This window comes from Molossus molossus, unplaced genomic scaffold, assembly GCF_014108415.1.
Source record: "Molossus molossus isolate mMolMol1 unplaced genomic scaffold, mMolMol1.p scaffold_m16_p_3, whole genome shotgun sequence".
Lineage (NCBI taxonomy): Eukaryota > Metazoa > Chordata > Mammalia > Chiroptera > Molossidae > Molossus > Molossus molossus.
This window is the reverse complement of record NW_023425366.1, coordinates 81,672,998-81,694,876: the sequence shown is the minus strand read 5'-3', so window position 1 is coordinate 81,694,876 and position 21,879 is coordinate 81,672,998. Positions and strand designations below refer to the sequence as shown.

The 21,879-nt window shown below is 36.6% G+C and overlaps 1 protein-coding gene across 7 annotated transcripts in view; it reads right to left on the bottom strand.

Moving 5' to 3' along the window:
* YTHDC2 (YTH domain containing 2) overlaps positions 1–11,423 on the bottom strand; it is a 78,184-nt gene extending 66,761 nt beyond the window's left edge. For 5 of the 7 annotated variants that reach the window (XM_036278975.1, XM_036278976.1, XM_036278980.1 and 2 more), the window contains exons 1-4: positions 11,028–11,423; positions 9,998–10,088; positions 2,856–3,052; positions 1,069–1,268 (exon numbers count right to left, since the gene is read on the bottom strand). In XM_036278975.1, coding sequence (XP_036134868.1) covers positions 1,069–1,268; positions 2,856–3,052; positions 9,998–10,088; positions 11,028–11,229 — 690 coding nt within the window. In that variant the 5' untranslated portion in view covers positions 11,230–11,423. Of the gene's footprint in view, positions 1–1,068; positions 1,269–2,855; positions 3,053–9,997; positions 10,089–11,027 lie in introns of those variants that run through there. The other 2 variants (XM_036278977.1, XM_036278981.1) reach the window with 2 other exon arrangements.
* Between the last annotated feature and the right edge of the window lie 10,456 nt (positions 11,424–21,879).

Here is a 21,879-nt window from a genome sequence, read left to right as displayed (position 1 = left end):
AGAACAGCAAAAAGAAAAAAGAATCCAAAAAAATGAGGATAGTGTAAGAAGCCTCTCTGGGACAACTTCAAGCATGCCAACATTCACTTCTTGGGGGTGCCAGAAGGGGAAGGGAGCAAGAAATTGAAAACCTATTTGAAACAATAATGGCAGAAAACTTTCCTAACTTGGTGAAGGAAACAGACATACAAGTCCAGGAAGCACAGAGTCCCAAGCAAGATGAACCCCAAGAGGCCCACACCAAGACACATCATCATCAAAATGAAAAAGGTTCAATACAAAGAGAGAATCTTAAAAGCAGCAAGAGAAAAGCAGTTAGTTACCTACAAGAGAGTTCCCATCAGACTGTCAGCTGATTTCTCAAAAGAAACTTTGCAGGCCAGAAGGGAGTAGCAAGAAATATTCAGAGTGATAAAACACAAGAACTTACAACCAAGATTACTCTATCCTGCAAAGCTGTCATTTAGAATCAATGGCCATATAAAGAGTTTCCCAGACAAGAAAAAGCTAAAGGAGTTCATCATCACCAAACTATTATTATATGAAATGTTGAAGGGTCTTTTTGAAGAGAAAGATAAAAAATATGAACAAACAAAATGGCAATGAATACATATCTATCAACAAATGAATCTACAATCAAAATGAAGAAGCAGAACAGAAACATTCTCGTAGATATAGAGAACATTTTGTTGGTTGCCATATGGGAGGGGGTTTAGGGGAATGGGTGGAAAAGGTGGAGGGATTAAGAAGTACAAATAGGTTGCTAGACTGACAAATCTCAAAGGGAAGGGGGTTTGGGTGGTGGGAAGAAATAAACCAAAGAACTTATATGCATATATGCATAACCAATGGACACAGACAACAGTGTGGGAAAAGGCAGGATTGGGGCAGGAGTGCGGAGGAGGGGGTCAATGGGGGAAAAATGAGGAACATATGTAATACATTCAACAATAAAGATTTTTTAAAAAGTACAAAAAAAATTTTTTAAATACATGTTATATAAATTTAATATAAAACTATGACATACGATAAAATATTTTTTCTTTTATAAACCATAAGGAAACAAACCTGTGTAGTCTTTCCAGAACCAGTTTCTCCTACAATCAAAACTACTTTATTTTCTTTAATTATTTTAACAATTTCTTCTTGTTTTTCAAACACTGGCAGAGACTGCCTGAAAGAATCAAATTCGGATTCTCCTCTTTTCACTGGAATCTGAGGTATGCCATTGTTGAGTCGCCCACTTGTCTTGCTCATTTCCCGGTTCTCTTTGAAAGTGAATTAAAAAAAAAAAATTATGATCAGCATTAAAAAACTGTTAAAAACAAAATAAATAATTTTTAATATAATTTTGTTCAAGTGTTTCTTTGCTCAGTCTACATAAAGTTAGCAAGCAATGCCTCAACTATTGTACTCCTATACTTAATATTATCAGGGAATACGTTACAAATTTCGGTATTATTTAGAAAGCAAATTCCTCAAAAGTATTTCCAGTGCATAATATTGACAAATGAACAAAAATCAATTGTTCAATAACCATTAAAAATAAAACAGAATATCTTAAAATAATTTTCAGGCTTGTTTCTATCAATGACACAGAAAATTGAAATTTTATAGTAGGAAACAATGTGCATTACTTATAAAATCTGTTATGTACAACATGGAAACATGTTATGAAAAAAATATGTTTAAGTTAAACATGTAAGATTATGTGATCAAATTGAATATATGTGTAAATATAAATTTCTGATGCTTATCAAATTTCCTAATTGAGCATTTTAGCCAACATATACACTTACCTAAACAGATAGGAATAAAAAAGAGCCGTGATGGCCCTGGCCGGTTTTGCTCAGTGGTTAGAGCATCAGCCTGTGGTCCAGAGAGACCTGGGTACGGTTCCCGCTGGGGGCATGTACCTCGGTTGTGGTTTGTCCCCAGCCCTGGTTGGGTCGTGCAGGAGACAGCTACTCAATGTGTCCCTTTCACGTGGATGGTGTTCTCTCTCTCTCTTTCTCTCTCTCTCTCTCTCCCTCCCACTCTATCTGAACAAAAAATGGAAAAATGTCCTCAGGTGAGGACCAAAAAAAGAGCCATGATGTATTTATATTCTATTTATATTCTTCACATAATTCAAAATATTTTGCATGTGTGTATTTAAAACTTAAATTCCTTGATATCTAGTACCATGTATTTTCTGCATTCTGAAAACCTACTCCAACAGACTGAAAATTATAAACATTCTGTCACTTTAGGTAATAAATAATTTTCTAACTAAGAAAGTTATTTTTTCAAATAATAAAAGTACAACTTAATTTTATAACCTAAATATGTTATCTACCTTTCAGCAAATTAATGACTGAAGACTGTCCTGTCTCTTACTGGAAGCTAAAACCCAATTCTAAATCTCACTCATTAGCATGTCATGGCAGTATAACATAAGAAAGTCTATACCTTGTAGTCAAATCCCAGCTCTGTAGTTTATTGGCTGCTTGAGTGGCCCTGAACAAATTATTTAACTTCTCTGAGTCCCAGTTTGTTCACCTATGAGGGAAATTCTTACCTGGAAAGGGTTGCTATGAGGCCTTATATAAAGAGTTTAGTACAGTGCCTAGCACACAGTAAGTGCTCAATAAATGGTAGCTATTATTATGACACTTAAAAAAAATAACTTGTCTAACTTTATGATATGCCTTAACACTGCATTTCATTACAGAATTTTTATGTCTTAATCACTTCTACAACTATTCAAATCGGAAAATCTTATTTCACCTTAGTTTTTAAAAATAAATGAAAAACGAAAAAAGAACAGTCATCAAATAATAGGATAAACATGAAGCTCCCCAGAAAATACATACCAGCTTCAACAGCAAACACATTTCCTCTTTCTGTTTTAGGCAGAAGTTCAGTACGTTCTTTATTGGTGACAGGAAATCTTTGAATTAGGCTCCTAACAGCATGTTTTGTATTATGAGTCAAATTACAGGTCATCATTGCATGAGCTGTTTCTGATCCATCTTTCTTCTTCACAGTTAGGTATCTATTTGCTCCCTTTCTGAATATTAATAAAAATCATTTATTTACTATATATAGTTAATTTTTTCACATATGATGTACGCCTACTTAGAAAACACATCTCAAGCAAGACACTGAAAAAAATCAAAATGATTTGGGAGAAGATGGTGAAAATAAACTCAGAGAGGGTTGTGGTGCTCAAGTGGCCACAAGACCACATTCAATTAAAATTTTAAAATGCTGCAAATCCAATTTTAAGTCAGTAAAAATGGCTTACTTACCCACAAGTGTTAAAGTTTGTCTTAGCAGATTTCATGGTGTATGAAACATCAACAGTTTAATCATGCTGGGAAGCATACAGAGCGGGGAAAAACAATCTGAACAACAGAATCTAAAAGTGGTAATAAAAATGTCATGGTTCACTCTCCAGACTAATATACCCCACTGAATGTCTCCACAGTATGCTGGTAATGTCACACTCCCATGAAAACCTATTAAGAGTGCCAAATTTAGTGGTTGGACCAAAAAAGCATGTGATTTATGCATTACTGATAAGAATTTTCAAGTGCATATGAGGAAAAAAAATTTTTCAAAGATTCTGGATCTAGCCTTCAAATATAAGGTAATGATGATTTATAACTGTTCTTAAATTATCTGATGTAAGAATATTTGTTTCTTCAACTGGTCCAGGACTGACCATGTTAAACACACAGGAAGTCTAAATATATTTTGAATGATTTAATAATATATGTCTATAATATAGTTCAAAGTAGTACTAGTAAATAACACACTGACATGGGTTTGAATCCCAGCTCTACTACTTACTAGCTGTGGGACTATAAACATATTGTTTAATAGCTCTGAGCGTAAGATGATAATTGTAATAATAATAATTATAATAATACCTGCCTCAAAGGACTAGGCATACATACGATTAAATAAGATAATGTATGTTAAGGGCAGTATCTGTTACAGAATAAGTACTAAATAAATGAAAGCTATTATTATAATTATAGTAAGGAAAAAATATCATTTCTTATATTTTAAAAAAATTCACCCAAAATATTTGATTAAATGTTTTACCATTTGTTAAGGCACTCTCATATTATAGGAATGAGCAACATAGCCACAAATACAAAGGAAATTACATGCCTGATTTTCCTAATCTTCATCAGATTTTAAAATTTTCAACATGTTCACTATAAGAATGATATGTAACTGGGGATTAATGTATACAGTCTTAGCTGTCTAAGACTTCAAAGTGAGGCTTTCAATTTTTTTAATTTCTGGAATTCTTTAATAAACTATATAAGCTTTCTATGTTATCATCTTCTCCTTAACAAGTGCTTTAGTGATGCTTAAATGATGGCAAAAAGATAAAATAATTAAACTTAACCCGATTTATCAATTTTAGTCATTTCCACAGTTAATTGGAATTATTGGATTCTAGAGATATTCTCTGTACATGGAACATTCTGAAACTTCAGCACAGCTGCCGTAGCCTCAATCATTCATTCCCCTTTGGTGCCATTTATTGCATAAAATTTTAACTACAGAAGGCAGGAAGTATACTGAAATGAGCACTAAAGCAAGAGGTAGGAGGCTTGTGTTCAGCTAGTAATATTCTTTCAACAACTAAATAGTTATATGATCAAAAGTAAATCATTGCACTTTTCGCACATTGTACACTAGTTCATTTTTAAAATTTCTACTATTTCTATCAGCTCCAAGATGCTTTCATTTTCTTATTCTCTCAGGACACTTTTGCTTATTTCTACTTTAATTTTTTAAATTCATTTATTCATTCATCATATATTGAGCACCTACTGTCTGCCAGGCACTAGGCTAGAAGCTGGGATTACAAAATTGAGTAAAATGTCCTCTTTCCTCAGTAAGCTCACACCTAGAATATTGGGTAAGATTGAAACTTTCCTAATAATGGAAATGCATAATAAAAAATAATACAGCATTTATGTATAAAAGTAATTTTATAAAATTATTTACACAGACATAAATATATACATTTCAAATTGTATGTATAAAAATAACTCATACTAAGCAGGTGTGAATACTTAGCCATTACCATTGAAAATTTACTAAATTAGTGTGAACATGAATGGTGGGCAGAAAGATATCATCATGATAGTTTTCTAATGTGTTAGTAAAAGACTCTACCTGTGGCTACTAGTGTTCGTTCCTACCACATTCAGCACCACAGTGACACTATTTTTGGTAAAATATTCACCTTTTCAGTGTGTGGACAGAAACATTCACTATATCAGAGATTTGTCCTACTGTGTAAATTAACATATTGAGATATCCTCATTATGTTTTCATTCCAAAGTAACTGACACCATGTTTTGATGAAAACCGTAAGTCTCCTTTACAAAGCAATATTAACTAGAAACTAGCAACAAGATGAGGAAAAGATACTAGATAACAGAAATTCACATGAACTTTTCAATATAATAAAATACAAGCCCCATATGTAATTTTTAAGTATAAAAATAAATGCATGGAAAGTATAGATAAGAACATCATAACTTCTAACTTTAAAGGGTACAGGTGCTATGATGAAATACTGTCATTTCAATGTCTTCTTCCTTTTAAAGAAAATGATGATATGACTAATCAAATTAGATGCAATTTTAATATTAATCAGTTTATCAACTTACATAGCATGTAACTGAATATTTAAGATACTCAAATACAACCATACGTATCACTATTCCCCGCTTTCCAAACCTGTAAACAGTTTAAAAGATCAACTAAGGAATCAAAATCTAACATGACTACTTAAAAAGCTCACAGCTACCAAGGAGCTAATAACTCTAAATAACTAATACACATGCATATTAAGCCCAGTAAATGTTTAATATCATAACTCCTTAATTTATACTTCTGTTAGGTAGATAGATGAAAAGATCTAACTCCAAACCATTTTCTCCCCAATACTATAAGAGAATTGCAAATTTATTAACGTTTACATCATACTAATTTGCACTTTTTTTTTTTTACAAATACTAAAAATTAATAAACCAACTAGTTATCTTTGTCATTAAACAGTTGCTTTCATGTCAGGACACTATGGTTGTAGTAAATTTGTTCTTTCTGTGACTACTCACAGCTCCCAGGACACTGCTACGAACTCACTGTGAACATAAAAAATTAATTAAACATTAACTACGTTCAAATCCTGACTCTGCCACTTGCTCTGTGTGATCTTGGGAAAATTACTTAACCTCTCCAAGACTGAATTACCTCATCTGTAATACAGATACCAGATGTTAATTATAGAGCCTACTGAATAAGATGGTGAGAATTAAATTATAATCTACTTACAGCTCCTAGAACATGCCTGTTGCAGAAGAGCTTTTAATAAATGTTAACTAATATTATTGGGCATCATAAGCTTTTTCTTTTCAATGGACATCCAAAAGTTCACCGAAGAGTTCATCACTTTTAACCCATTTTTCCTATTTTAGCTAGGGGAAAATAGGAGTGCAGCAAACCTTTCATGGCAAAACGCAAGGAAGGCAGTAACCCAAGTCTGAAAAGGCGGGCTTTCCTGTAGGGTAGAGCCTCCTGGTCATGGTGAATAGAGCACTTGGGTATCTATTAAGCAGTGACTTCAGTAGTAAGTAAGCTATACTTGGAAAACTTACTTTTATATAGTTTATAATTTATCTTTCCACAAGTTTTTAATAAAGCTCATGTTGTAATTTTCATTTGTCTAACTTGGAATAAGAGATTTTGTTTTGTTCAGAAAAGTGTGCTCTTAAAACCAACACTGACCTCAGTTGTGCAAAAAAGAAATTCTAAGAAGGTGGTATTATATAACATATTGAAATTATACCCTAATTATGGGAAAACGATTATAATTCCAAAAAAAACTTTAGTATAAAGAACACAAAATGCAGGTGTTACTCCAACAACAGTATTTTCACCAAAAGATGAACAATTACACAAAAATAATCAATTGCAAAGTAAATTCAACTCTTTAGGAGGAGATGAAAAACAAAATCCCAAACACCTGGCTTCATTTTGAAAGATGGGAAAGCAAAAAAAAAAGTGATCAGAAAAAAATTATAAATTGTCACACAGAATCTAGTTTTCTAAACCTTGTAAGAAACTCAAAATAGCCCTGGCAGGTATGGCACAGCAGTTAGAGTATCAGCCTGTGGACCAATGAATCGCGGGTTTGATGCCGGCCAAGGGCACGTACCTCATTGCGATTTGTCCCCAGCCCTGGCTGGAGTCATGCGGGAGGCAGCCACTCGATGGGTCCCTTTCACGTCGATGTTTCTGTTTCTCTCTCTCTCTCTCTCTCTTTCTCCCCCCCCCCCCCCTCTGTCTGAGTAAAAGTGGAAAAATGTCCTCGGGTGAGGATAAAAAAAAAACAGGCAGGAAAAGAAAAAAGAAACTCAAACAATCACAGAATCTTAACTAAAACAAATAAATTAATTCCTTCAAATTTTACATTTTAAAAAATAAGTCTTAAAAAAAAAAAATAGGTCTTAAAAAAAAAAAGTTTAAGGGACATGACCAAAGCTAGAGAATAAGGCAGTGAAAGACTGAGAGTAAAACCAACGTTTCCTGACCTTTCCTCTTCACCAGGTTCTCTCTCAAATAAGTATTAAGGAACAATAATACCAGGCACAAAATTTAAAAAGCAGAAAAACTAACTTCTTGCCTGGCCAGTATAGCTCAGTAGATTGAGTGTCGTCCCCTGGACTGAGAGGTCCCGGTTCAATTCCTGGTCAGGGCACATGCCTGGGTTTCTGTATCGATCCCCAGTAGGGGGCGTGCAGGAGGCAGCAGATCTATGTTTCTCTCTCACATTGATATTTCTATCTCTCTAAAAAAATCTATAAAACATTTAAAAAAAAAAAACTAACTTCTTAAATTAATGAAGTTAATATTAGGAGGTTAAAAAAATCTTTATTCAAGGGTGAACAGAAAAACCCATGAAATATGTCAGGCACAAATTCTCAAATTAATGAAAATAAAAGATTTAAGAAGTATACTCAAAGTGATTTAGTTATTTATATATGTGAAAAGAAGAAAAGGCATTTGAAAATCACAAGGATCACTAGATGAACATTGTACTAAATTTGCTCAAAGGAAAAAAGGGAAGCAAAAGAGCTAGGGAATTTCATAAGAGGTATTGGGGAGCATTGGATACTGATATTAGGGACTGGATAAGTAGGCAGGGTTGCCTTGTTTCCCTTAGCATCTCTTTTCCTTTTTCCTCTCTCTGTCTCTTAGTGTTTCCTTATCCCCTTTTCCTGTTCTGATAACCTCTTTTTGCTCTCCCCTTCTCCATTCCTGACCATCTCTTAAAACGATCATGCTACTGAACAGAAGCAGAGGTAGCCTATCTTAACGGACTACTTTTCTAAGAATAATTTCTAATTGTCATTTCTAAGCTAACTGTTCAGAATTCAGAACCTATTTAACCACAGAAATGGTATAGCTGCAGAACAATGCATTTATAACTGATGTTTTCTAATGCAGGCTCACAACCTCTTACCTACAACTCCTAAATCCAAACAGCTCTGAAAGATTTCTGTAAGTCTGCAGCAACTTCAACTGGCAGCAAAGCCTGATTAAATTAACATGAGGCTATTTCTAGTCTTTATTTATCTTAGTGTGAATATTAACAGATTTTCCATTAGAAATATTAATGTGATTAAAGGTGATGCCTACACCTTATTAGGAGTATTACATAACATATTGAAATTATACCTTTCTAAAATCAGAAAAATCTGAATCTCAAAACCTATTTGACCCAGGTGTTTTTGGATAAAGGACTATGACCTTGTACTCTATTTTCATTTCCAAGTACAGTATTTTACCTACACAGAGGACTATAATATGGGGGTGCTCAGGAACCTAGCCACTGTACCAGCACTGGCCTCAGTGATGTTCAAAATGCACATTCATCTAAGCTAAATCCCCTGTCAGTAATGTATCACTGTTGTGGACATTCATATGCAAAGACATACCTAAATTAGCTAATGTCACCTTAGATTCTAAGGCTTAGAACTCTCCTACTATTTATTTAGTAATATATTTTCTTAATCAAGTATTGTTTTCCTTCTCTTAACTTAAAAACTAGCAAGCTAAAATTTAATCCCCACCTCCGCACTGGTTCTCAACCAGTCGTAATTTTGCTCCCCAGGGAACATTTTGACAATGTCTAGAAACATTTCTGTTTGTCACAACTGGGGATGGAGGTGTTACTGGTATCTAAAGGCTAAAACATCCTACAATGCAAAATCAGCTCTAAAATAAAGAATTATCCAGTCCCAAATGTCAATAGCTCCAATGTTGAGAAACCTGCTATACATCAATCCTACCATCCTCAGTCTCAAAATAAAATAGTTCCACAGCATTTAAAGTTCTTCAATTTGGAAAGCTCAAATAACCCTTTCCCATTGTGGATCAGTGATTCTCAAAAAATAGGTACTGTTTCCTCCTGTTCCATTTTATTTAATGAGTTCTAATCATCAGATTCTTGAGTTGGTAAGAAAAAAAAAAAAAAAAAACCAACATGTGTCTAAATCGTATCATTACAGTAGAGTAACATTAAAAGAGAAAAGTTCTGTAAATAATTATACTTATTATCTTTAGTCCATGAAATGCCTAATAATAGTAATAGTCCATCCATTCTTTTAAAAAAAATTTAGTTTCCATGAAATAAAGTATTTTTTTCAAATAATCAACTTCAATTTCAAAACTATTTTTTCTTACATCTTCCAGTTTACTTTTTTTTTTTTGCTCCTAGGGAAAACCAAACAAAAAGGGAGATAGGAGGAAAAGGAAAGAGCTGAGTTTGGCACAGACATGAATCAGTGTATCTACATACAATGCAATTAAGAATGTGACTCTAGAAATAGTATTGACTATTTAAATGTAGTCAGAATCATTTCTCTTTTCTTGATCATTAATTTTCTTTAAATAAGAAAAGCTATCAGCTTACCCTTTACTTTTAGAGACCAAACCAAGAGACTGACTCAAACGGTGAATAAAGGCTCGTTCGGTGCTAGTCAAAGAAGAAGGAAATTCCATTTCTACAAAAAAATAAATAAAAATAAAAAAACACACATTACCATTTGCGGACAGGCAATTTTCTTCCAAGGTGCTTCAATATGCATACATAGATATGAAATGTGAAAAAAAAATCACACAAGTACATAATCAAACGTATTATTTCATGTGAAAAGTAGATATCCAATAGCCACTGAATGTCTACCACAGTTGTGGTAATAAAAACGAAACCTAAGTGTGTCAAGGACTCTGAAGGTTCACCAAAGATTCTACTTATGGTGCTGGAATCTCGAGCTGGTAGATGACTGATGAACGCGGTTCCTGTTTTAACGCGGTCCCTGCTTGCTTGACAACACGTGTGTTTACTTCCACAGTGAGGGGAGCTCAAGCAGTAGGAACGCTCGGCACCCATCTCCGTTTCCGTGGCCTTCAGCACCGCGGGCTTCGTACTGCACTAGCTCCAAACGGACTGACCTACTGCGGAGGCTGTAGCTCGGTGCAAGCTCAGAATCCCTCTGCCCGGGTCCTCCCGTTGGAGTCCGTAAGCCTCCAGGTGGGGCCCCCACCTGGCCAGCAAGTGCGAAGGGCGCCCCGCACTGTGCACTGCGGTGCACGGCGCGGCCGACACGCCGGCTCGCCCTCGCCCTCGGCGGGTGCAGCCCGCGCCCTCCCACGCAGCCCGGTCTCTGCGCGCCGAGCGATGCTTCTAGGATTCGGACAGAGCACACACTGCCAATGCATGTGTGTCTGGTTTCCCGCTGTTCTCGTGCGGCTTAAACGTACCACACCTTCCTTGGGGAAAACAAAACACAGCTAGGGGCTTATCAACACCAACGCTGCGGCTCGGCGGCCCGGCTTCGCGCCCCGGGGGCTGCCCCCGCCGCCGGCCTTCCTCCCGCCCCCGCGGCGGCGCCTCGGCCCGCGGCCAGGGGGGGGGCGGCGGGGCGGGTCCGGAGCCTCACCTCTCTGGTCCCCATATCGGAAGCGCTCCAGGGCGATATTGACGGCGATCTTCACCTCCTCATCTATACGGACGTCCTTCAGCCCCTTGGCCCGGGCACCGCCCCCAGGGCCACACGGAGCCGGGCCGCCCCCGCCGCCGCCACCCCCGCCGCCGCCGCCAGGAGCCGGCGGCCGCGGGGAGACGCTGCTCGGCCTGGACATGGCCCTGAGGGGCTGGTCACCCCGCCGGGAAGCGGCCAGGCCTGCGGGCTGACGGCCAACGATGAGGACAGCGGGCCTCGGGGACGACGGCCGGGGCCGGACCGCTCCTCACACGGCCTGCGCTGTGCCGAAGGCACCAGAAAGCCTCAAAGCCCCAGTCAGCCACCACAACAGCCGAGGCGGCGCCGGCGCTACTAAATCCCGGGCGTGGCCTAGAGAGCGAGCGTGATGACGTCACCGGGCCGCCGGCGCCCGTGAACTCAGCGCGTCCCGCCCCTCGCCTCGGCCAGAACGCTGCGCTGCGCTGGGCTCCGAGCTCCCGGGGAAGCTGGGCCTGCGGGTCGCCCCTTGTCCCCTTCCACTATTCGCACCACGGCGCTCCTGTTCATACCCTTATTCAGTCACTCATTATTGTGTTGAATTCTTCCTTCCTTCATCCATTCAGTAAGCACGGCTGGGCTCCTACTACGTGCCCTGCAAGCTGTATGCTACGCCCTAGATGTACACTGAGAATGGAAACACACCTGGTTCCTACCGTCTTGGAGTTTCATTCTGGTGGGGCTAGAGTTGCCAGGTTTAACAAGTAAAAATACGGGATGCCCAGTTTTCTTCTTTATTTCAGATACCAAATAATTTTTTTGACCGTATGTCCCGTACCATATTTAGAAACACATATAGTAAAAAAAAAATTACTCATTACTTGAAATACAAATTTAACTGAGCGTCTGTATTTTATCTGCCAACCCTAAATGGGAGTGACAGCCAATAAAGAAGTAAATTATTAAATGAGAGTTATACGTGCTATATGAAACTATGGAATAGGAAACTGGAACCCTTTAATTTAGGAAGTCAAGGAAGATTATGAGAATTTCCATCTGCTTTTCTACAATTCCACCAACGTAGACCTAAGCCCAGCCACCTTAACTGCTTCCATTCTGGTTTTCCAGTGATCCGTTCTCCAGACTGCAACCAGAGGTTTTTTGTTTGTTTGTTTGTTTGTTTGTTTTTTTCATATAAGCCAGGTAGGATAGCAGGTCTATGTAAAGCACTCCAAAGTTCCCTATTGCAACTAATTTATTTCTGCCCCTTGATGTCTACCAAACTCATTAAGTTCAGGGGAACTTTCCAATTGCATAGTTTCCTCCTGCACAAGACAATCTTTCCCCAGTACTTCATAAGGTCCCTCTCTCAACACCTAAAACAGGATTCCATCCCTTACCAGGACAGGCTCTCCCATATCAATCTGTTATTTATCACTGTTTGAAATTATTTTATTTATATATTATTTGCTCTTCCCATTAGAATATAGCCTTAAGAGCAGGAACTTTGTTTATCTTGTCACTGTTTCATCAACAGCTAGTACTGTGTAGACACACATAATAAATATTTATTGTTTGGCCATATTTTAGAATTTACAATTAGGTTTGATTGTCTCTAGACCCTCCAAAAACTTTCCTATATTTTCTTGAGCTGTTAATCTCTTTGGCTGGCTACTAGAAAGAGTTCTGGATAAGCAGAAATAAGTCCTATTATTCTGTTCCTTTTATGGTTACCAGTGGACTGTGTAAACATTTACTACTGCCTTGATCTCTGTGTATCTTAATTTCCTTAGGTGTGCAATAATAATGTCTGCCATACAGTAAGTGCCCAGAGGCACTATTTTTCCATTCTTCACAAAACGATATGAGGTAGTTATATTACTCATGAGGAAACAAGCTGGATGAAATTAAAACTGGCTGAAGGCCATGCTATTGGTAATTAATGGGTTGGGGATGAAAACCAAGCCCAACTGAGCTTCATTCCAGGACAAGACATAGAGATAATAGCTAGATGCATTAAATATATTGTGATGAGACTGAAAGCATTTTACATGGAGTCAGCCACATGCTGCTTTCAATCTCACTTCACAACTTCTTAGTTCCACTTCTTCACCATTTATTAGCTTTGGGCTTGACTATTTATTTTGCCTGCTGAGCTTCAGGTTTCTTATCTGTAAGTGGGTATATTTAATACTATTGTATAGGATTGTTGTAAATATGACATAATATGTAAGTATCAAGCATTGACTTAATGTTGTGCTTCTTTCATTCTTTCCTTTCTTTTTAGATAAATGCCTAAACGTGTATTCCTAGGGCTCAGAAAGGACATGGAAAATGTTTGTTGAAATAAAAGAGAACACTCACCTAAAGATGCATAGAAGTAAGTTATAAATTTAATCAGATTATACGTTATCTAATATTTTTGCATGCTCCTGGAAACTTCTGCATCCTGAGAGTGACACACTATAATTCTACTTTTAACAAGTGCTTCAGAGAAAAATTAAAATAGAGACGAAATGGAATAGTTTCAAATGATTTCAAGTTATCTTTAGTGTCAGATACACCTAAAGTTTTAATCTTTATTTTTACCACTTTATAATTGTGGGAACTTGTGCAAGAATTTAGCCTCCCTATGCTTTAATTTCCACACCTATAAATATGATAAAACACCTATCAGCTTTATTGTGGCAATTAAATTAGATTATATTACCTTTATGCAGATGAATTGCTTAGCATTCGCTACTAATTAGATATTTTTACTGTTTCATCCTTAGCATTTAGTACTAATTAGATACTTTTGACCTCAAATACAGAAAACCAATTTAAAAAGGCCAAAAATAGGGACATTTATTATCTTATGTAGCAAGAAGTCTAGTGGTAGGGTGTTTTCAGGGTTGATCATTTCAACATTGTACACCAGCGCCCTCAGTCACCCAGAATCTCTTCAGCTTACCACTTTGCCATCCTTTGAGTGCTTGCAGCTCCTCTCTTGGTTGCAGCTCCATGTAAGCACATCATCACACAGCACCAGATAAAGGCAACAAAGATAAGTGTCCTGTCTGATGGCCCTTTTTAAGATACAGAAAAACCTTCCCAGAAGTCCCCAAAATAGGCATCTTTATGTATCCTAAACAGAACATGGCTAACCCAATAACCAGCAAAGAGGAATAGAATTACCATGAAAGGTCTAGTCCTAAAATAGAGAAGAGTGGACACAGTTGGGGTTCTCTTAGCAAGTAATAAAGGATGCTCAACGTCTGTTGAATAGGCAACCAAGTATATTATGGTAATCAACAGTGATGTTCATCAAATATTTCTGGTTTTCTTTCTTTCCAGGTATAAAACAGAATTGTCCTTCCTGGCCCCCTTACAATTGGATGAGAACATATGATTAGTTCTGGCCAACGAGTAGTGAATTAGAGTGATATATCACCTTAATGTTGACCTCACTTTTCACTGTAATTAACTGCAAATAATTAGGGAAAAAAGTATAAGAAAGAAAGTGAATTATCTTACTCCAACTGATTTTTAAAAACCAAAAACTACACCATTGCTGAGAAAAATTAAAGACAAATAAATGAAAAACCATACTTTATTCAGGGATCAGAAGACTGAAAAGAATTAAGATATTAATTCTCCTCATATTGATTTATAAGTTCAACACAATCCCAATAAAAAATCCCAGCACAATATTTTCTTAAAAACAAACAAGCTGATGCTTTATATGGAAATGCACTAGAATGCCCAAAACAACTTTGAAATAGAAAAAAGTTTGAGCCTGGCCAGTGTGGCTCAGTGGATTGAGCGTCGTTCCAGGGACCAAGATCCTTGTTCAATTCCTGGCCCAAGTTGCAGGCTCGATCCCCAGTGGGGTCATGGAGGAGGCAGCCAATCAACAGTTCTCTCTCACATCGATGTTTCTATCTCTCTCTCCCTTCCTCTCTCTCTAAAAAAAGTCAATACAAACATTTTTTTTTTTTTAAGTTTGGGAACTATTACTACTTAAAGACTTACTATAATGCTATATTCAACAACTCAGTGTGATTCTACATAAAGATAGACAATATATCATTGGTACAGTATAAAGAGTACATTAGCCCAGACAGTGTGGCTCAGTGGTTGAGCATCGACCAATGCACCAAGAGGTCGCCAGTTCAATTCCCGGTCAGGGCAAATGCCCAGTTTGTGGGCCCCACCCCCAGGGGGGGCATGCAGGAGGCAGCCAGTCAATGTTCTCTCTCATCGATGTTTCTATCTCTCCCCCTCCCTTCCTTTCTCTCTAAAATCAATAATAAATAAAAAATTTTTTTAATAAAAAAATAGAGTACATGAATAGACACATATATTTGGTTTTTTTTTTCATTTATTGGGGTGACATTGGTTAATAAAATGATATATGTTTCAAGTGTACAATTCTATAGTACATCATCTGTATATTGTATTGTATTCACCATTCAAAGTCAAGTCTATTTCAATCATTTATCCCTGTTTACTCGCTTCTACCTCCCCTACCTTTGTAATCAACGTACTGTTGTCTGTGTCTATGAAGTGTATTTATTTTTTCTTAACCCCCTTACCTTTTTCACCCAGCCCCCCAATGTCCCTGCCCTTTAACAGCTATCAGTCTGTTTTCTTTATCTATGACTTTGCTTCAATTTTGTTTGTTTTATTCATTAGATTCCATAGATAAGTAAAATCATATGGTATTTGTATTTCTCTGACTGGCTTGTTTCACTTATCACAATATTCTTCAGGTCTGTCCATGCTGTCAAAAAAGTTAAGATTGCCTTTTTTTTTTTTTTTTTTAATGTTTGAGTAGTATTCCATTATGTAAATGTACCACAGCTTTGTTATCCACTCATCTACTAATGGGCATGTGGGCTGCTTCCAAATCTTGGCTATTATAAATAATACTTCAATAAATAGGGGATGCATATATTCTTTTGAATTTGTGTTTCTGGTTTCTTCAGATATATTCCCAGAAGTAGAGTAACTGGGTCATAGGCAGTTTCTTTTCTAATTTGTTGAGGAAACTCCATACTGTTTTCCACAGTGGCTATGCTAACCTGCATTCCCACCAATAGTGCATGAGGATTCCTTTTTCTCCATATCCTCACCAACGCTTGATGTTTGTTGATTTATTGATGACAACCATTTTGACAGATGTGAAGTGATATCTCATTGTATTTTAATTTTCATTTATCTGATAAATTAGTGATGTTGAGCATCTTTTCATATGTCTATTGGCCTTCTGTATGTCCTCTTAGGAGAAGTGTCTATTCAGATCCTTGGCCCATTTTTTAATTGGATTGTTTGTGGTTTGGGTGTTGAGTTGTGTAAGTTCCTTATAAATTTTGGATATTAGCCCCTTTTCAGGTGTATCATTGGTGAATATGTTCTTTCATTCAGTAGGCTGTCTTTTCATTTTGTTGATGGTTTCCTTTGCTGTGCAAAAAAACCTTTTAGTTTGGTTTAGTTCCATTTGTTTATTTTTTCTTTAATTTCCCTTGCCCGAGGAGATGTATCAGAAAAAAATATTGCTATGAGAAATGTCTGAGATTTTACTACCTATATTTTCTTCTAGTATTTTTATGGTTTTGAGTCTAACATTTTAGTTTTTAATCCATTTTGAGTTTATTCTTATCTATGGTTAAAAAGGTGGTCTGGTTTTATATTTTGCACATATCTAATTTTCCCAACATTATTTATTGAATAAATTATCTTGCCTTTTTTATCAAATATTAACTGAACATATAGGCATGGGTTTATTTCTGGGCTCTCTGTTCTGTTCCATTGATCTATAGGCCTGTTTTTATGCCAATGCCATCCTGTTTTGATTACTATGGCCTTGTAGTATAGTTTGATATCAAGTAGTATGATTCCTCCAATTTTGTACCTCAAAACTTATTCTAGGGCTTATAAAAGCTAAAACTATAAAACTTCTAGAAGAAACCATAAGAGAAAAGCTTTATGACCTTGAATTAGATACTTTTTATTTATTTTAATTTTTTTAATCCTCACCTGAGGATATTTTTTTCCCCATTTATCTTTAGATAGAGTGGAAGGTGGGGGAGAGAGAAAGAGAGAAACATTGATGTGAGAGAGACACATTGATTGCTTGCCTCCCGCACAACCCAAACCAGGGCCGGGGATGAACTACAACCAAGGTACATGCCCTTGACCAGAATCAAACCCACAGCTCTTTGGTCCACAGGCCGATGCTCTAACCACTGAGCAAAACCAGCCAGTGCTGAGTTAGATACTTTTTAGCTATAATACAAAAAGCACAGAACATAAAAGAAAAGAGTAGATAAATTGGATTTCATCAAAGTTGAAAACTTTTCTTCTTTGAAAGATGTTAAAAGAATGAAAATATAAAGCACAGACTTGGTGAATATATTTGCAAATCATATATCTGATAAAACACATTTCAAAAATATATAAATAATTCTCAAACACCATAATAAGAAAACAATTTTTTTAATTGACCAAAGTTTGAACAGACAGTTTTTCAAAGAAGATATACAAATGGCAAATAAGCACATTAAAAGATGCTAGTAGCTATCATTAATCACTAGAAAATGTAAATTAATTACACAAAGAGATACCACCACATACCTATTAGAATGTCTAAAGTTAATTTTTCTTACCAAGTATTGAAGAGGAAGTAGAAGAATTGAAATTCTCATACACTATTGATGGGAATGAAAGTACTTTGGAAAACAATTCGACCCTTTCTATAAAATGTTAAAACACAGCCCAGCCCATGTGGCTTAGTGGTTGAGCATCGACCCATGTACCAGGAGGTCACTGATTCGACCCGGTCAGGGCACAAGCCCAGGTTGTGGGCCTGATCCCCAGTGGGGGGCATGCAGGAGGTAACCAACCAATGTTCTCTCTCATTGATGTCTCTATCTCTCTCTCCCTCTCCTTTCCTCTTTCTCTAAAATCAATAAAGAAAAAGAAAATTTTTAAAAAGTTAAAATACAATTACTGTATAAAATCTAGCTATTCTATTCCTAAGTATTTATCCAAGAAAAATGAAAGCCTATGTCCATACAAAGTCTGGAACACAAATGTTCATAACAGCTATATTTATAATAGCCAAACACTAGAAAGAATCCAAATGTCTATCAATAGGTGGATGGATAAACAAATGGGATACTATTCAAATATTAAAAGAATAAACTATTGTTACAGACAGCAACATGGATGAAACTCAAAATAATTATGCTAAATAAAAGACATCAGACAAAAAGAGTACATACCATATAATTCCATTTATGTAACACTCTAGAAAGTGCAAACTAATCTGTAGTGACAGAAATCAGATCAGTAGTTGACCAGGAATAGAGTGGAGAGAAAGAGATTTCAGAGGGGCATGAGGAAATTGGTGGGGTAGGGATAGATATCATGTTCATTACCTTATTTTGGTGATGGTTTTACATGTATGTACATATATCAAAATTGTACACTGTGAATATGTGCTATTGTATGTCAATTATACCTTAATGATTTGTTTTTTAAATAATCTACAAAACTTTGAGTCTAGAAGTATTTTTTTCTACATAATATCATAAGGCAAAGATACCCTTTTTCCTCCTTCATAAAGGTTATGCTGGGACCTCTGGATAGACAGAGATAGACAGTGATCTTTGATGTTTTAAATTGAAAGGTAATTCCAGTACAATTTGCATGATCAAATATTCTGTATCAACTAAATATTGTGTTATATAGGTACTAGTTCTCAGGGTTTTTTTTAGCTCAGATAATTAACGTATCTAACATAAATACCTTTAATTTTTCACAAGAAAGTATCAGTGATACAGTTAAGCTGAAAGCGGAAAAATATTCATCTTTGAGAATAAAATATCCTAATTCCTAGAAGATGCATTACAAACTTTATAAAGTATTAGAAAGGAAGCTCCAAAGAACAATTATTGTCTTCACTGAACTTGAAAAGACCCTACAACCCCCAGTACATCCATATAGAATTTGAATTGGCAGCTCAATATCTGCTAGCAAGTAATTGTTATCTCACCATGATAGTTAGTCACTTTCTTATAGTGCTGAACAGAATGATAATTTGGAAATGAAAAACCAAAAACCCAATCTAACAAACAGGCATAAATACATAAATACATAAATACTCAGATAGTTATTTGTCTTAGAGACTGAAGTGAAAAAAAATGTGTTTTGAATCGAAATCTATTTATCACATTTAAGTTTTGGTGTTTTCCCATGACTTCATTATTTAGAAATCAAAAATATTTCCTAATCATAATAAAAGTTTTTTTTAGCTCTAATTAGATAATATGATTTAATTGAAAGAAATATAGCTGTTCTTTAATTTTTATGAGTAATTTAGTATCTCTAGATTAGTACTCCCCACATTGTTGTCACCTCATGGCACACTAAAAAAATTATAATATTTGCATGGCACTCTGGTTATGGCAAAGAATGCTAGTGCTCATCATGTTTATGTTTCTCCTCTTCTTTCTGAGCATAACACTAAACTACATTTCTCCTATATCCCCCCACAGTTCTGCCCTTATTTTTGCCTTGAAATTGTGAAGCTTATGGCTAAGTTCTGGCCAATGGCATGTGGAGAGGAGCGATTTACACTACCCGCCTTGTGACTCTCCCTCTCCTCTGGTCTTCAGCCACATGTTGGGGGAAGGATGACAAATAAGGGAAGAGGGAAATCCAGAATGAGTTCTGTGGTGTTAGATTGGGATTAGCGATATTAGTATGAAATCATAGCTTTTAGCCCTGGCCGGTTTGGCTCAGCGGTTAGAGCGTCGGCCTGCGGTCCGGAGAGACCCGGGTTTGGTTCCCGCTAAGGGCACGTACTTCGGTTGCAGTTTGTCCCCGACCCTGGTTGGTCGTGCGGGTGGCAGCCACTCGATGTGTCCCTTCACGTCGATGTTTCTCTCTCTCTCTCCCTTCCTCTCTCTCCCTCCCACTCTATCTGTACAAAAAATGGAAAAAATATCCTCGGGTGAGGATAAAAAAAAAAAGAAAGAAAGAAATCATAGCTTTTAGTATATGTGTACAAATGGATAGATAGAGAAATAAAAATAAATGTATAAGTATGTATATATGAGTATAAATACTAGGAAGGCTTAGAAGGAATGACACCCCAATCAGTGAGTACACCTAGCTCCCAGATCCTAGTTTCTAAACACCATTCTCCAATGAAAGGAACCAGGGATCCCTAGCGAAAAGGTTGTGCCCAGAGCTGGGACAGGACAAGAAAAAGATGAGCCTGAAACATTGATGTGTCAGAAAGTAAAGAATTGCTCAAAACAGGATACATGTTCATCAAAAGAACACAGGAGCCAACTTCAAGGAGCTTCTTCCTAAGGGGTAATGCTGGTACAATTTGAGTAATAAAATAAAAATAGTATTGATTAGCCCTGGCCAGTTTGGCTCAGCGGTTAGAGCGTCGGCCTGCGGTCCGGAGAGACCCGGGTTTGGTTCCCGCTAAGGGCACGTACTTCGGTTGCAGTTTGTCCCCGGCCCTGGTTGGTCGTGCGGGTGGCAGCCACTCAATGTGTCCCTTCACGTCGATGTTTCTCTCTCTCTCTCCCTTCCTCTCTTTCCCTCCCACTCTATCTGTACAAAAAATGGAAAAAAATATCCTCGGGTGAGGATAAAAATAAATAAATAAATAAATAAATAAATAAATAAATAAAAATAGTATTGATTTATAACCCAAAGCATAAAATAAAGCATGAGCCCACAGTAATACTAATGAACAAGTAAATGAATAAGTAAATGAGAGAAAAGACAGCTCTTTCTTACAGAAAGATTCTAATTATAAATGGTGTTGGAAAAACTGGACAGCCACATTCAAAGAATGAAACTGGAACCGTATCTTACACCATATACAAAAATCAACTCAAAATGGATTAAAGACATTAACATAAGACCTGAAACTATAAAACCCTTAGAATAAAGCTTAGGGAATAAGCTCCTTGACATTGGCTTTGAAAATAATTTTTTTTTACTTGACACCAAAAGCAAAGGCAACAAAAACAAAAATAAAGAGGACTACATCAAACTAAAGCTTCTGCTTTGCAAAAGAAACAAAATGTAAAGGCAACTTATGAAATGGAAGAAAACATTTTCAAATCATATATCCCATAAGAGATAATATCCAAAATATATAGAGTATCCAAAATTACAACTCAATAGCAAAAAGACAACCCAATTTTAAAATAAGCCAAGAAATCATAGAAAGACAAATACCATATGAGCTAATTTGTAGAATCTAATTTGTAGAATCAAATAAACAAAATAAACTGATGAACAGAATAGAATCAGAGCCCTGGCCGATTTGACTCAGCAGTTGGAGCATTGGCCTTCAGACCAAAGAGTCATGGGTTCGATTCAGGTCAAGGGCACATACCTTGGTTGGGGTTCAGTTCCCAGCCCTGGTCGGGGTTGTGTGGTAGGGAGCCAATTAATGTGTCTTTCTCACATCAATGTTTCTCTCTTTGTGTCTCTCTCCCACTCTATCTGAAGTTAAATGGAAAAAATATTCTCAGGTGAGGATTAAAAAAATAAATAAATAATTCTGCTCCGTATGATGTCCGAAATTTTGTTGCCTACATTTTCTTCTAGAATTTTTATGGATTCACGGGTCACATTTAAGTCTTTTATCCATTTTGAGTTTATTTTTGTGTATGGTGTAAGTTGATGGTCTAGTTTCATTTTTTTGCATGTAGCTGTCGAATTTTCCTAACACCATTTATTAAAGAGGCTGTCTTTACTCCACTGTATGCTCTTGCCACCTTTGTCAAATATTAATTGAGCGTATTGCCTT